We start from the raw sequence: 17,159 nt of genomic DNA, 5'->3' as shown, positions 1-17,159 counted from the left end.
AATCTATATTATGCGCCCAGAGCCCTCCTGATGAAAGGATGTTTGGCGCACTATAAATCTATACCATTATTATTATTATTCTATACCATTAGTGGAGAACACCGTGTCTGCATGGACTTACGGGAACTCAATGCCGCCACTCAACTTCAACCCTTACCAAACACTGCACGGAGGTTTTCCCATCTTAGCAAAGCTAAATATTCTTCCAAGGTAGATTTATCCCGTGGGTTCCATCAGATAGCAGTTCCGGAACATCTGAGGCCATTCCTTGCTTTCAGTACACATCAAGGCCACTATCACTACAATGTCATGCCATTTGGACTACATAACGCGCCAAGTAGTTAAAAAAAAAATATGATGATTGAGTTGCTACAACCGCTTGTCAAATATCACAACATAGTTTATTTCATGGATGATCTACTGATAGCTTCAGAGGACTGGCCACAACATTTGGAAGCCTTCAAAGCTATCTTGGAACGCCTTCGAAAGACCAGCACGCCCGATAAATGTATGTTGGGGTACCGCAACTTGGAATTTTAAGGGCATGAACTTCAACAGGGAACAGTTACGCCCGAAATGAAAAATGTGGGAAAACTTAGGAATGTACCACAACCAACTACTAAAAAAGATGTAAGGTCATTCCTTGGACTTTGTAGTTTTTATCAAGCCTACATAACAAATTTCAATTCTCTTGCCGCACCTTAACGGATCTATCTAGATCAATCTAGGACGGAATACTGCACTGGAGTTAGTTCAACCTTTCTTCGGGAATGGTGGAAACTTGACGTGTGACAATTTTTTCACGGACATGGAACTTACAAAACAACTAACTGCTGCCAAAATAACTGTGGTAGGAACGCTTAGAAGGAACAAAACATTTATTCCACCAGAGTTTCAGGATCCCAAAGGCACAGAGAAAGGAAAGCCACGTTTTGCGTATCGGAAGGACAGTATGCTTGTGAGTAATAAGTCTGGAGCAAAAAAAAATGTGATCCTCCTTTCAGCTATGCACAACGATGGAAATATGGTGCAAAAGAAGGCTGACAAAATGGTGCCCGAGGTGGTAGATTTTTACAATTCAACAAAAGGTGGAGTTGATTGTCTTGACCTCATGGCCCATTCAATGACAACAAAGCGCCAGACCAAGAGATGGCCAATGGTAATATTCTTTAACATTTTGGATAGGCTAGGGCTATTGGTCAGTACTGACTCCCAGGCGCTAGCACATGCGGGTCAGTACTGACGAACAGACGCCAGTGCCTGGAGGTCAGTACTGACCAATAACCTGGTGTCTATTGGTCAGTATTGAACAACAGGTGCCACCGCCCACAGACAACCTCTCTTCGGTCTGTGCCACCGCCCACCATTGATCAGCACTGACGAACATCGGACCTGTTCGTCAGTGCAAAGACCTCTTCGCACTTATTCGTCACTTCCAAAAGTATATCATTAAAAAAAAAAAAAACAATTAAAATTCCAGGCTCTCAGGCCAACTTATCCGATGGCACACAGTAACACTTGGTCACCTAGATAAGTTTGATTTCTAACGCGTTAGATGCCGTTGGGGCAACGATATGACTCGTTATTTCAAGCCACCGTAAGATTCTATTTTATTTTATGTTGTCCATTCTATTTCTTTGGGTTATTTTGTTTTTATTGTTTTTTTTTTTCCCCCGTATATTTTCGTTATAGCTTTATTTAAAGAAAAATAGAGGAAAATGTGTTATAATATTTACTGTTACGATTCTTTTATAATACTTTGTCCATTCTATTACTACTACTACCACTCACTACTACTACCACTACTGCTACTACTACTACTGCTACTACTACTACTACTACTTATATGTCTTTTATCTTCCATTATTTTCTGGAAGGTTCTGTTCCCTGACGCTGACCTTTTCTTATCAATCAGATCACCCCCCCTGGGGCACCCTATCCTCTACCCACGCTGACATTTCATTCATACTGCAACCTCAACCACCATTGAGTACAGACGGCAAAGTTATTTTTCATTATATTTTATTTGTTTTCCACGTTTATTTGTGTATTGTTGTGTTAATGAAGGGTTTGTACCCGAAACGTCCATTGTCTGTTTTGTTCCCATACGAACCCTTTCATTTTCACTCTTTCGTTAGTATTTTACGATCACCGGCTTCAGGCAGCCCTTACCGTTTTCTACTTTTCCTGTCTCAGTAAGATGCGAGCAAGCCGAATTTCAAATGACAGGAATGAAGAAAGACGAGACAATGAAAGAGCTTTCACTTTCAGTTCTAGCGCCACGCATCAGTGCAGTGAGCATGCGCGTTGGATGAACCGAAATATAGGGCTTCCAGTTTGGCGTTTCAACACCAAATTTGGTCTTTTTCTCAGGATTGGACAATTTCACTTGTTTAATTAATTGATATATTTATTAAACAAATCTCACGTAAACCGACAAAAAGATTTAGTGAAAACAAGGGCTTCCCTGCGACTAGTATGGGACAGGAAATGCTGATTTATTTGTCGTAGAGCAAGTTATTTTAAAAAATGGCATTTTTCCATAATTTTGGTACCGTCAACGCCCGTGGCCAGGTCAGAACTGACCAATTGGCATCAGCACTAGTAATAGTAATAGTATTAGTCAGTACTGACCCCCAGACGCCGGTGCCTGTTCGTCAGTACTGACCCGCAGGTGCCAGTGCCTGGGGGTCAGTACTGACGAATAGCCACTCCGTTTTGGATATGGCATCTGTGGCAGCTAATGTCATCTTCAAAATAAAATTCCCTGAATACAAACTTTCAGACCAGGACAATCGAAGACTGTTTCAGCTGGATGTTGCAATGTCTCTCTTGCTTCCACAAATAGAGAGACGGAGACTGATCAAAACCTTGCCCAGACAGCTGACATCATCAATGGACCTAGTGTTGGGCACCACAGGACCAAGAGTGCAGCAAGTTACACCAGCTGCACCTGCCTCTGCTTCTAAGGGGAAGAGCTGTGCCAAATGTCCATCAAAGGCAGACAAGAAGACACAACCGTGGCTTGTTGTAAATGCAATCTACCAATTTGCAAAGACCATACTGCATATTATTGCTTTGCATGTGCTAATGGATTTCTGTCTCTTTTATGAATTCATTTTTTTACAACTGTTTGTACATGGTTTCAATCCTTATTACTGTTACATTTATCTTCTTCTTCTTCTAGGTTCCATGCCTGGTCCAGGCTTCGGATACTGCATGAATTATCTCTCTCCATTCCTCCCTGTCTCTTGCTTTTTCAAACAGCTCTTGGATTGTTAGGTTGGTGAAGCCCTTCACTTGGTCTATGAGTGTTTTTCTTTGTCTCCCCCGGGCGCGTTTACCAGGTATTTTTCCACAACTTGCCAGGTATTCATTCTTATCTTTCCTTACTATGTGTCCGAAAAAGGATAGTTGTCGATCCGCTATTAAGGGCATTAGTTTCCTTTGTTGGTTTGTTTGTTTTAGCACTTCTTCGTTCGTTTTGTGTGCAGTATACGATATTCTCTGCATCCTTCTCAAGCACCACATTTCAAAAGCTTCAATGTTCTTTTGTGTTGCTGAATTTGTAGTCCAGCTTTCGCATCCGTATAACAAGATTGGCCACACGTAGCACTTCAAGACTCGGAATCTAATCCCGAACGACATCTGTTTGTTTTTCAAAATGTTTCCCAGGTCCATGAAGTCCTGTTTGGCTTGAGTTATTCTTGCTCGTATGTCTCGGTTACATCTTCCATCTGTTGTCACTTTATAGCAGTATCATCAAGATTCAGAAATGGCATATTAAATTGCAAAACCTACCCAGGCGCCGATGTAGACAGTGACCATGTCCCAGTTGTTTGTACAGTAAGGATAAAGTTTAAAGCTATTCAGAGAACAGCTGGTAGAATAAAGAGGGATTACAGGTTATGCAAAGACAATGGCATACAAACAAAAATGAGAGAAGAATTTGAAAATGCACTCATGATACAAAGCCAAAGTGAACCTGATAACGAAAAATGTGAAAAACAATTTGATATATTCCAAAAGTGTGTCAAAGCAACTGCAGAAAAGCATTTACCAATAGCTCAGATAAACAGCAAAAAGGAATGGATGACAAATGAAATTCTAAACCTATTTGAAGAAAGACGAAAATGCAACAGAGGGTCTGCAGAATACCAAACATTGAACAACCACATTAAATCCAAATGCATCGAGGCACACAAAAATTATCTAGACTGGAAATGCTGCGAAATCGAAAGAGAATACAAACCCAACCCCCAACAAGCTCACCAAAGAATAAAAGAACTATCAGGGAAAAGGAAAAGCAAAGCAGCAGGAAGTTGTATCCAAAACAAACAAGGGGAACTGCTATTTGAAGAACAACATATAGAAAGCCGATGGGTAGAATACATAGGCGAACTGTACAATGATCCAAATAGAAATGAACCACCACTGAAATTCAAAGAACCATTAAGCGGACCAAACATCACCAAAAGTGAAATTGAACACGCCATGGAACGAATGAGGGATGGTAAAGCAACAGGCCCTGATGAAATATCTGTAGAGGTATTAAAAAGCCTAGGAGATCTAGCAATTCATGAACTTCACATATTATTCAACAATATATACAACACTGGGAAAATTCCAGAAGATCTCTGTAACTCTATTTTCATAGCAATACCAAAGAAAGCAGGTGCAGTCAGATGCGAAAATTTTAGAACTATAAGTTTAATAAGCCACATCAACAAAATACTGTTGCGTATAATTATCAACAGGCTAAGGAATAAGATTAACCCTGAAATCGCAGAAGAACAATATGGATTCCAACCTGACAGAGGGACAAGGAACGCAATATACCTCCTCCGTGTTTTAAGTGAAAGAGCTATACAGGTTCAGACCCCACTATACCTCTGTTTTGTCGACTACAAAAAAGCTTTTGATAGAGTACGCCACGAAGAAATACTAAAACAACTGCACTCCATTGGCGCTGATGAGAAAGACCTCAGACTCATGCAAACATTATACTACACCCAGCAGGCATCTATCAAAATCTGAAACTCTACAGGAAATTCCATTCCTATTAAGAAAGGAGTCCGTCAAGGGTGTGTTGCCTCACCAGATCTGTTTAATCTATACCAAGAAACAATCATGAGGGGCATAACTAATATGGAGGGAATAAAAGTAGGAGGTCACAACATAAATAATATAAGATACGCAGACGATACGGTACTCATTGCAACATCAGAAATCCAACTTCAAAAGATTGTTGACAAAGTGGTAGTAGATAGTGAAGCCAAGGGAATGGAAGTGAATACCACCAAAACGGAATGCATGGTAATACAGAAAAACCCCGAAAACAACAACACCTGCAATATAACGATTCACGGCGAGCAACTTACCAACGTAGAAAGTTTTAAATACCTAGGTTCAATAGTGACAACAGATGGAAGATGTTTACATTTATCAATTTGCTGTATTACATAATAGAAAGTTTGAAAAGAAAAACAAAGTTGTTGTGCTCGTGTTGTTATTTAGCATTTTTTAAAATGTTTATGATGTTGTTGTTGGTTTTATTGTTCTTGTATCATAAACTACAGCAGTTTTTATTCAAATCATATGCCGGGTCAATAAGACCCACTTTGTAGGGAGAAGATGGTGAAGGATTTCTCTATACAAATGTCACTGGGTCATACTGACCCACTTTATAGGGGAATACAGAACGAATGTTGAGTAGGGATAGGGTTAAAATACTCCCACAACCAACTGGCGGTGCCTTTCACACAAATATTCCAACGTTCCATCGATGAACAGTCTGTACCAGTGCTATGGAAAACGTCCGTGATCGTGCCAGTACCGAAGAAGCGCTGCCCAGTGGCATTCAACGACTACTGACTGGTTGCCCTGACATCAATTGTGATGAAATACTTGGAAAAAATAATAAAATGCGAGCTTCTTCAAACAGTATACAACTCGAAAATACTGGATAAACACCAATTCACATACCAGCATTCACTTAGGGAGCGTTCACATATTATGTCAACAAAAAATTGGCATTTTTAGACAATTTGGCAATTTTCTTTGCAGTAATTTTTGCTTCGTCTGCACGCCATTGAAGTATCATTTTATCAGCCTTCTCTTGGTCCACAACTTTATTAGATTTCAGCCCATTCCACAAGGCTTGAGCTTGATGTAAAGCAAACTGACGTTTCCTAATATCAGGGTGTGCCTTGAGATATGCATCAACAAATCAGTCATACAAACTCAATTTGCTTTTAGTACTCATTTTGTAAAGTAATCATGTGTTTTGCAGAGGAAAAAGAATATGAGAAACAACTCAATTTTATGGGATTTTCTTTGCCTTGACTAACTGGAAACAAAACAATCAAACCTAGCTGTCTTGTCGGTCTATTAAAATTTGGGTATGAGATTGTAAGCAGTTCAGTAGTTTCAACCTCTTTTGAGCCTTCTTCCCATTTATTATTCACCGTATCAATCTATTAAAAAATACATACTTTTTGCTTTCTCTCGTTTCAACTTTTACAGTGTTTTTCTTGGGTGTGTTTTTATTCTATTTGTATAACCAAATTTTTGATGACAGAATCTTGGGTATGAACCCCCCCCCCCCCTCCCCCATGTCAACACATGTCAACATTTGGCAGACCCCCCCCCCCCCCCCCCGAAGTGTTGACATAATATGTTAACGCTCCCTTAGCGTGGAAGATGCGTTACTGACCGTAATAAACGGAGTGGGGAAATATCTCGACAAGAAGTCTTCAAATCTGGCAAAGATTCTATATATAGACTTCTCATCAGCTTTTAACGCGATGAACATTGCCATGCTTGTTGACCAAACCACGTGCCATAGACATACCAGACTACCTGATTGGTTGGTTCAAAATCTTTTCTGCCGTCCAGTATTAGGCTTTATAACAACAAGAAATAATCATTTTATATACTTATTTCGCTTTATACTTCCAATTAATGTAAATATTAATTTATTAATTTATTTGTTTTGCAATCTTTTTAATTTTCTATTTATAGTGACAGTTTTAACTATTTTATAGTGTTGAAATTTTCATATAAAGCGCGGCTCTGGTTGTGGAACTACTCCTTGTTTATATATACATCATATTTCCATTATCTTTTTATCTTATTGTGTAAATTATAACACGTCTGTACTAAAAATATCCTTTTTGGGATGCAATAAAGTATTATTATTATTATCAACATTTTTTTGAGTAGGTTTTGAACTAAATCTAGAACAGATCTAACTTTGTGTAATGGGTCATGACCTGTTCCACCCCCCCCCCCCCCCCTGGATTTTGTGCAGAGTTGATCAGATGTTCTCTATTTTAGATGCGAGAAATGGACCGTTCAAACTGGCAAAGATCGAAATCTGTTTGAGTTTTTTCATGTACCAACATTTGATGCAGATGAAACACAATCCAATATTTCAGTTGATGGAGATAATGAATATCAATCGGGTGTCAGTTCGGTTGACCCGAGGAGTGAAACCTGTGCAAACAATCTATATAATGTGTTCTGTCTGCAAGAACTCTTTACATGGATCTGGTGACCAGTAAGGGTACAAATCCTGTTTTTTAATCTGACATCTGCATTTTTTGCCAAATTGGGACCTAAAATTTGCCAAAATTTGCCCAAAAACCCTCCAAAATTTGCCAAAAGACCAAAATTTGCCGCACTTCGGGTCCTTATTTGAAGAATTTTTGACGAAACAATCCATGACTGAAGTTGGAAGTGTAAGTGACTCGATTTATTTGACTTGAGAAATGAAATGACTGTGATTAGCGTTGTTGCAAAGATTTTAAAGGATCATTATCCGTAGAGAGTAACTTCCCTTGGTTTGGGCCCAGGCACAGAACTCTGTGAGCCCAAGCAAAGCTGCAACATTTCTCAAGTTTCGCAGTTTTTTTTTCGTTATTTTGTTTTCGCTTCTTTTTTTTTTTCCAAAATTTGCCACGATTTGCCTATTTTGGGAAATTTGCAAAAATTTGCGGATCGCCCTGATATTTGCGGCCGCAAAAAATGCAGATGACAGTTTAATGTATTTTTAAAGGTCAATGTCATTGACTTTTCATTCTAATTTTAAACACACATTATTTGAATTTGGTCATATAATTCATATGCCCAAGTATAATTGCATTCCAAAAAAAAAAAAAAAAAAAAGCAAGTGGACCACACATTGACCTTCATGTACTAAAAAGTCTGGCATTGAAATTAGCACCTGCCTTTACCCTGCTTTTTTTCAAATCTCAATCAACCCTGGAATAGTACAGACAGACTGGAAAATAGCAAACGTTACACCAGTCTTCAAGACAAGAGATATAATTAGATCTGAAAACTAATCGCCTCAAATCTGGACGAGTGTCCCTTGTAAATTATTAGAACACGTTGTTGAACGTAAAATGATACACTATTGTGAGTAACACAATTTGATATTCCCTCAACAAGGATTCCACCAAAGTCACTCTTGTGAAACACAGCTTCTTGAGTTAGTGGATCAGATCACTCGCACAATGGACATTGGACACCAAGAGACTTTTCAAAGGCATTTGACAAAGTTAGTCACAGCTTACTGGTCCATAAACGATTTTTTTTGTTTGTTTGTTTGTTGCTTTAGGTCTCTTCCAACACAATTGAGGTTATATGAGAGACCGCTGAAACAAAAAAACAAGCAATCTAACAAAAATAGTACAAATGTAAATCAAAATCATAACCTAAAGATATCATAAGCTAAATTATAAATAACCAAGAACAAACAGGCAGAAGATTTACAGAAAAAAAATATCCCCTGTCAAAAATACAATCACAAACCAAAGAAGCAGGATAGGCTAGTAAAGAGAAGAAGAAACGACATCACTATCGGATCGTACACCCATACGAACATCATAGGTATATGATTCAAGGGTGATGCTCCCATCCAACGACATCACTATCGGATCGTACACCCATGCGAACATCATAGGTATATGATTCAAGGGTGATGCTCCCATCCAACGACATCACTATCGGATCGTACACCCATGCGAACATCATAGGTATATGATTCAAAGGTGATGCTCCCATCCAACGACATCACTATCGGATCGTACACCCATGCGAACATCATAGGTATATGATTCAAGGGTGATGCTCCCATCCAACGACATCACTATCGGATCGTACACCCATGCGAACATCATAGGTATATGATTCACGGGTGATGCTCCCATCCAACGACATCACTATCGGATCGTACACCAATACGAACATCATAGGTATATGATTCAAGGGTGATGCTCCCATCCAACGACATCACTATCGGATCGTACACCCATACGAACATCATAGGTATATGATTCAAGGGTGATGCTCCCATCCAACGACATCACTATCGGATCGTACACCCATACGAACATCATAGGTATATGATTCAAGGGTGATGCTCCCATCCAACCACCCGCTCCATAAACGATGGCATTCGAGGAAAAATTAGTAGATGAATTTAAAAATTGTCTACTGGGCAGTCAGTTGTATTTGTAGTGAATGGAGAAAACTCGACCCTTATTGATGTTGAATCAAGAGTTCCTCAGGGATCAGAACTGGGCTTACTAGGCTCTATCTACTCTACATCAATCATCTGCCCCTTGATCTGACTTGCAGTCTCAGACTATTTACCGACAACACAACAAAAAACCTTCCTTTTTAGATCAAATAGACCTCCAGAAAGACTTAGATAAATTGGCTTTGTGGAAAAGTAATTGGCAAATGTCCCTTAATCTAGGTAAGTGCTCGGTTGTGCCTACGTCCAGACGCCAGTTTGTTCAATAACCCTGGACAAAATCTTGAAGTAGTCTCCCACACCAAATACCTGAGTGACCCATCACATACAGAACATCACAAACAGAGCCAATAGGACCCTTGGCTTCCTTAAAGGAATATCAAAACAAGTAACAAAGTGACAAAATTAGCCGTATACAAAGTACTTGTACAGTTAGTCATTGAGTACGTAGGATCAGTTTGAGAGCCGTACACATCCAATGGCACTATACTCTCAGGAAAATACAAAAAGGCGTTATCAGTGGGATAACCAATAAATATAACACTGACTCAAGACACCATTAGCACCATGAGATCACTTGAATTGCCTACATTGGCCAAAAACAATTTAGGCTGTCTGCCTTAAAATATTAACGAACACCCATCCACAACTGTCAAACATGCAGATATAGCACCCCCGTGCCACCCACTCTTTGACATACACAATCAACAGATCAAAGACAACATATCCAAAGGAATTTTTCCCACGAGCCACAAAGGAATGGAACATTCTACAGGAAGGAATGGTGACAGCACCAAGTCATTGTGGGAAGATTTTATGTCACTGATTATTGTGATAGGTTTATGTTGTTGTTGTTGTAAGTGTTTTGTTATGATATGACTGTCAGTGCCTCGATCGAGCTGTTGTGAGTAATCTTCATGTTGTTTTTGTTCACTGCCTTAGCTCCCGCGTAAACGTGACGTCATCGTGTCTACCCTATAAAAGCTCGCAACATCCTTCATTCTTTTCTCTTCGACACCAAGCCTAATTCTAGATCTATTATTTTGCCTATCGTTTGTATCTGACAGATCCGATCCGCCATACTATGTTTTAGAATAAGACTGTCCCGGGACGATACCCGATGTGCTTTTAGAGCATTTTTAACTGCCCATATATGTCCTCTACATATATGGAGAACGCCCACTTCGGTGGAGACTTTTCCTTTATTTTATACATCGTGAACGAGATTGGGAAATCCATTCACGACATCATGATCAAGTCCTGGTCGAATGAAGAAGACAATCTATAAAGGAAGCTCACAGGCCACAATTGATCAATTCCTGGTCGAATGAAGAAGACAATCTATAAAGGAAGCTCACAGGCCACAATTGATCAATTCCTGGTCGAATGAAGAAGACAATCTATAAAGGAAGCTCACAGGCCACAATTGATCAATTCCTGGTCGAATGAAGAAGACAATCTATAAAGGAAGCTCACACTCACAGGCTACAATTGATCAATTCCTGGTCGAATGAAGAAGACAATCTATAAAGGAAGCTAACAGGCCACAATTGATCAATTCCTGGTCGAATGAAGAAGACAATCTATAAAGGAAGCTCACAAGACACAATATCAACACAAGGGACTGGACATAGCTGATCTCAAAGCGTTCCCAACGATGACAGCGATGAGGTACCTAGAGGCAGAATTAATGCTTCTTCCTGATTAAATTAAATATTTACTTGAAACTATACAGAGCCAAGTTGTATATTAACGATGAGTAATATAGTTTCTAGTTTCAGCATAGTTCTAGTTGTTTTCATGATCAAGGTGGATAGATCATAAACAAAATCATTTTTTGTTTCAGTTGGGATGTTTATGATAGTTACTTGTTTTAGTTACAGTTAGGGGCAGCGTGGCTCAGTGGTACGGTCTTTGCTTCATACCCGAAAGGTACCGAGTTCAACCACCCGCCGCTGCGCTGTGTGGCCTTGAGCAAGTCACCTCGCCCTAGCTTAATTTGCTGGGTTATTTCAGTCTTCCCTTGGAATAGACCCTAGAGACAAATTTCCCCTGTGGGATGAATAAAGGGAATTTTATTTATTTATTTTATTAAGTTGTTTCTATGACCAAGGTAGGTTGATTATAAACAAGATATTTTTTTATTCATGACAAATGATAACGAGTCTTCGAACACAAGCATGTGAGCAACTGGGTCTTAGTCTCTTTAGTCTAACAACAATATAAACCTATATCAGACATGCAGTCAGTACTGGTACTCATGTACTCATTTAAATTCCATTTGGCCCCGTCATGAACTTGACCCACTCCTTGCCTGCAGTGAATACTACTCACCTTTTACCCTATAATCTGATCAATACTATTCACCCCATGACCGTATCACTGCTGGTCTTACCTTTTCTCCTCTTTCTCCCCTCCCCGGATTGTTTTATCTATCATTCTTTTTCTCACTCTCACTTTTCTTCTCTCTATCTTCCTTCCGTTATTGTTCTTTCTCTAGCAACTGATTGGTTGAGGCTTGTCTTAGAGACATACGCAAAGTAAATCACAAGACTAACCTAATTCATTCTGTTCCTAAACCTTGTTGGGCTAAGATGTAGCTTGTGGTGAGAAAGAAGAAACACAAAAACAAAAATTCTTCATATACTTCGGAATCACCAACTCTATAAGAGTTATCAGACAGGGGTGGGTGTAATAGATCTTGATGTATTACTGTACAGAATTATTAATGATTATAACGTGTTATAATTCAAGTGCTGTGAGATGTTGGGCATAAATAGACATAATCCATTTTTACATTTTTGCTTGAATTTCTTAACATTGCAGGCTCTCTATCTCAGAGGCTTCCATGACAGTAGTATTTATTAACTATTTATAATGCCAGCCATTGTCAGGAAACTGAACCCTTGATCTTGATAAAAGTGCCAGCATTCACGTCGTCTCTCCCAGTCATCATCAGAATGATCAAACTCTTGTCTTTGGCATTAGTCACCACCTTCCTCACACGTCCGTCCAGTTTGTGTTTTGCAGCCTAGTTGTAAAGCAAAGGATAAAAATGGGTGGTATTAAGGCTAAGAAGACTATTTAACATAATAAAAATGTGACATACCTCAATACTGTTACGTGGGTTTGTGGAATGACAATTCCTTTGAAATCGTAAGGTCCACAGTTCGAGTCCTGCTCTAAGCATTGGATAATTGAGTCCTTGGAAAAAAGTCTTTAGTCCCATTCTCTCACTGTACTCAGGTGTAAAATGAGTAATTAGCCGTTAACGGCATTGTCTCTGACTGAAAAAAATTGTAATATCGCCTAACAGGCATCATGTGTCGTACTCCATGTTAAGTGTTGCTGTTGGCTACGGACCCCTTGTAAAGCACTTTGAGAACGTTTAGTGTATTTTGCACTATAAAAGTTTCAATAAATTATTTTGTTGGGGCAGGTGGGGAGAAACCAGATGCAGAGAAGGCAATTTAAAGTTATTAAGATGATTAAAAATAATCTTCATCAGTGCTGATGAGGACAACATGTGAAAAAGTAGGAAAATGTTGAACGGTTGCCTTTAAGCCCAATTTTTACTGCACTAAACCCCACTTTTAGAGCAATTGAGATGATAGACTATCATTGATACTCTAGCTAACTTCTGGAGAGTGGGAAACTGCACCTGTGTGTTCCACCACACATCAACTCTCTCATTGCTAGCACATTGTTTCGAGAAAATGTAATTTTTAAAAGGAGGAAATTCCTCCTCTTGACTCCAAATTTGCGGATTTCCACGGATCCAAGGAAAACCATCAGCACTGGTTCATTTTTCGCACCTTCACATACTATATTTATCTTCATTTATGAAATATAAACAACCAAATTCAGCTGTTAATGCAAAATTATCGTGAGAACCCGATACTATTTTGAGGCAATGGGTCAAAAACAATTTGACAAAGTTACTTGGATGCAATGTACTTATAGCCTTATTCAAATCTCATTCATTTTATATCAATCAAAAGGGTAAAATAAGACGCTGACACTATGTGCTGAAATGAAATATGACTTGGGCATTTTTAAAATAGAGACAGACAGTGAACCTATGAGTTTTGAAAAATGTAGGCATGGCCCACTTGTACTTAATACCATCAACATTGTGACCATCGGTTCAATCTGGTACGCACTGTGTCACAGTAAAATAGATGCCTCAAATTAAGTTGAAAAATTATATTAGAAACATAAAATTTGATTTTTTATTTATTTTTTTTTTCAGTCAAAGAAATTACAGTAAGTAGCTTTACACTCTATTCTTTTTTATCCTTTCTTCATTTCAATTGCCACATTAATTACTTACACGTGTCTGTGTGTGTGTGTGTGTTTGTGTGTGTTTGTGTGTGTGCATGAGTGTGTGTGTGTGTATGCGTGAGTGAGAAAATGAAAGGAAATATTAATATTTCTTATTTTGTGCGCCAAAAGCTGTGTTCATGTGACATGGGAGTTATAGTTATATAAATGAATTATTATTATTATTATTATTGTTATTATTATCATTATCATCATCATTATTATTATTATTGTTTCTATGCACACAACGATGAGTTTTCAACAAGTCAAACTCCTATCATAAAATGTTTCCCTGACTTTCACAGCCCCCCTGAAAAATTCCGAAATAATGCCAGGAACCATGGTCAAGCCCATTTGGGGGATGCAGCACCAACCCCCCCCCCCCCCCCTCCCTGTTGTAAATAATCTCTAGAAGAAGAGGAGGGGAAAAAAACGTGAAGTATTTTAAAAGAAAGTGTTCTCCTGCATGGAACACAAAAGCACATGCCTGGTGTGTCTAATTTCTGACATCAATCAGGAAAGTTCATGTCATTGTATTTTTTCTTCAGTCATGCAGCTCGACAACTGATTTATTACATTTCTATTTACATCCATCACAAGGATTTGATTAGATTAATACATGATGTACATCTTGGCAACAAGGTTGAGAAACAAAGACTGAAATTCTAGACACCTTCTGAACTTCGTTTGTAAAACAAAGGAGGATTTTGGGCAGAATTGTACGAATGAACTCGAAGTGGAATGAGTTTTCTTTCTTTCTTTCTGAAAAAAAACGACAGTTAAGATCTCACTGTGGTTCTCGAAGTCAATATATCGAAATCAAAGAAATCTTAATTTTCTCTGTAGTTGGAGATTAAATAATATCAACATCCAACAAATTGATTTATAGTTCTCAGCAGTTTAAAGGGCTGTTTCTAGTCATTGTTGGAAGTAGAGTCGTCATGATCACAATTCACCTTATAACTTTATTATACCCTGGACCCGTTAAGAGTTCGGAAATAACCCTGAAAATCTGTACCCTGTAACTCCGAGATATCCCTGAAAAGTGGGCACCCATGCAAAGCAGTATGCCTAAAGTGTAGACTTTTGATCATGTTCTATGAGAAGCTATTTCTGTTATTCTTTTGGTACTAGAAAATAAAGAGGGTAAACGTGACTCATAGTGTATTCCACAATTTGTACCCCCAGATGTCACATATTCTGTTAATCACAGCAGGTATCAGCTGAACCTGAAACTGAAGATAGTCTCTCTAATTGGATTCAGTAGTCTGATGTCACGCCGCCTGGCAACGGCGGCCATCTTGGTTCTAAACAAAGAAAATCATTACTTTTTATTCTTCATGCTGGCTAGAACTTTTCATATGCCTTGTGATCAAAATGTGTAAAAGTCAAAACATGATCAAATTTATGTTTTTTTCCCCTCTGGATACGCTTTTATACTCGCCGGGGAAATATTTCATACGGGCGTCCGCCATTGTTCCGATAGTTTAGAGCCGTAATTACTAAGTTACCATGCGTCATTAGGAAGGAAGTGACGTTACGACAGTTGAAGAGTATTGTGGACTGAGTGCTTCAAAATGGCTCTTTGGCGTTGTCGTGGATACGTTCAAGCTATAGATAAACTTAAATGCATAAGTCATATAGTAATATATCCTCACCGTTATGTCGTCTTTTGTACTTTCAGGATCTGACAATGCTCGCCTGTACTTGTTAAAATACACCCAAATCAACTCCTTCTGTTCAAGAGCCTGCTTAGCCGACTGGTATGCCTCCTTGTCAGAAGTCACTGTACATTTCTCAATCGGTTCCGCTTCGTACTTTGATGTAAAAGATTCTCTGCCAATTATGCACCCTATAATGAAAAAAAAAAGCAGATAAAAAATATAAATGAAAAATTACTGACTTTAAGCAATACTTTTCCTTGTTGGATCTCTGCGGCAATTTGTAACATCTCGCTCACTGTATAGTATTAAACTGCAAAACAGCAACTGTGAAGGTGATGTTGAAAAACGTGACCTGATATTTAGCTGACTGTCAGTTTTTGGAAGGGGGTAGAGGTCTTGGAAAGTTAATCCATAGAAATAATTTCATTGATATAATAATCAAATCGATGGAGTTTCAGCTTTACAACTATCTTATCACATTTATTATGGTTAATGAGGGAAACTCCAAACATGTCTATCACTAGCACTACCACTAGAGATACGTTCTTCGTCTTCACTAGAGGAATTCAAGCGTCGATAGAAGACATTCTTATTCCGACAGGCTTTCTTTTATTATGTGTATAATTAGCGTTGTTCGTGTACTGTGTTAGGGCTTAATGATTAAGTTAATCTATGTTATGCGCCCAGAGCCCTCCTGATGAAGGGATGTTTGGCGTACTATTTTGTTTGTTTGTTGCTTTAGGTCTCTTCCAACACAATTGAGGTTATATGAGAGACCGCTGAAACAAAAAAACAAGCAATCTAACAAAAATAGTACAAATGTAAATCAAAATCATAACCTAAAGATATCATAAGCTAAATTATAAATAACCAAGAACAAACAGGTAGAAGATTTACAGAAAAAAAAAATATCCCCTGTCAAAAATACAATCACAAACCAAAGAAGCAGGATAGGCTAGTAAAGAGAAGAAGAAACATCACTATCGGATCATACATCCATGCGAACATCATAGGTATATGATTCAAGGGTGATGCTCCCATCCAACCACCCGCTTGGCGTACTATAAATCTATACCATTATTATTATTATCCCACTACTCCCATTGTGCTAACGCATCTTTCATAAATAAATAAACACATATTTGAAAGGCTCCCCTAATGTCCTCTCATGTTTTATTTCAATTGTTGGTTCTTGTACTTGTAGCACTGGGTTAATCAGACACTTTTTGGATACAGTGAGTTTGCATTATTTCACTCCCGTGGAGTTTGTGCTGTCCTTCTCTCTTTTTTGTTTTACAAATTCTATTTAAACTATTCTCTGAATACAAATGTTTGTCACATGTGTGTGCTCCACTGTGTAAACTTACAATCATTGTAAATATTTTTAAAGAAATAAACAAAATTTAATATCTATCTTGACAGTACATTAACATTTTCTCAAAATTTCAACACTCCAAAAGATTTGAAATAGTTCTTAAAAATTTCCATTTTGTGGATTAGAACAACAGATAAGTGGGAACTTCTGAATATCCATATGCAATAAATGACATGAAACTTATACAACAGGAAAAGAAAAATTTTGCCTCTTGAATGATACAGCTTCTTTTATGGCAGTTAAATGTAGATTT

General features: G+C 38.3%; 2 protein-coding genes across 2 annotated transcripts in view; one reads left to right on the top strand and one right to left on the bottom strand.

The window, feature by feature from the left end:
• The window catches only part of LOC144973588 (zinc metalloproteinase nas-6-like), a 699,617-nt gene that overhangs the window by 370,700 nt on the left and 311,758 nt on the right, over positions 1-17,159 (top strand). The gene's annotated exons all lie outside the window — the stretch shown is intronic.
• Positions 12,223-17,159, bottom strand: part of LOC144973581 (RNA exonuclease 5-like) — a 29,055-nt gene continuing 24,118 nt past the window's right edge. Inside the window, exons 13-14 of the mRNA XM_078916207.1 lie at positions 15,526-15,719; positions 12,223-12,575 (exon numbers count right to left, since the gene is read on the bottom strand). Coding sequence (XP_078772333.1) covers positions 12,435-12,575; positions 15,526-15,719 — 335 coding nt within the window. The 3' untranslated portion in view covers positions 12,223-12,434. The remainder of the gene's footprint in view (positions 12,576-15,525; positions 15,720-17,159) is intronic.

Source organism: Berghia stephanieae, chromosome 5 (genome assembly GCF_034508935.2).
Source record: "Berghia stephanieae isolate SIO BIC M18660-M18661 chromosome 5, UCSD_Bste_1.3, whole genome shotgun sequence".
In the NCBI taxonomy this organism is placed as follows: domain Eukaryota; kingdom Metazoa; phylum Mollusca; class Gastropoda; order Nudibranchia; family Aeolidiidae; genus Berghia; species Berghia stephanieae.
The sequence above is the reverse complement of the archived record's forward strand: the minus strand, read 5'-3'. Positions and strand labels throughout refer to the sequence as shown.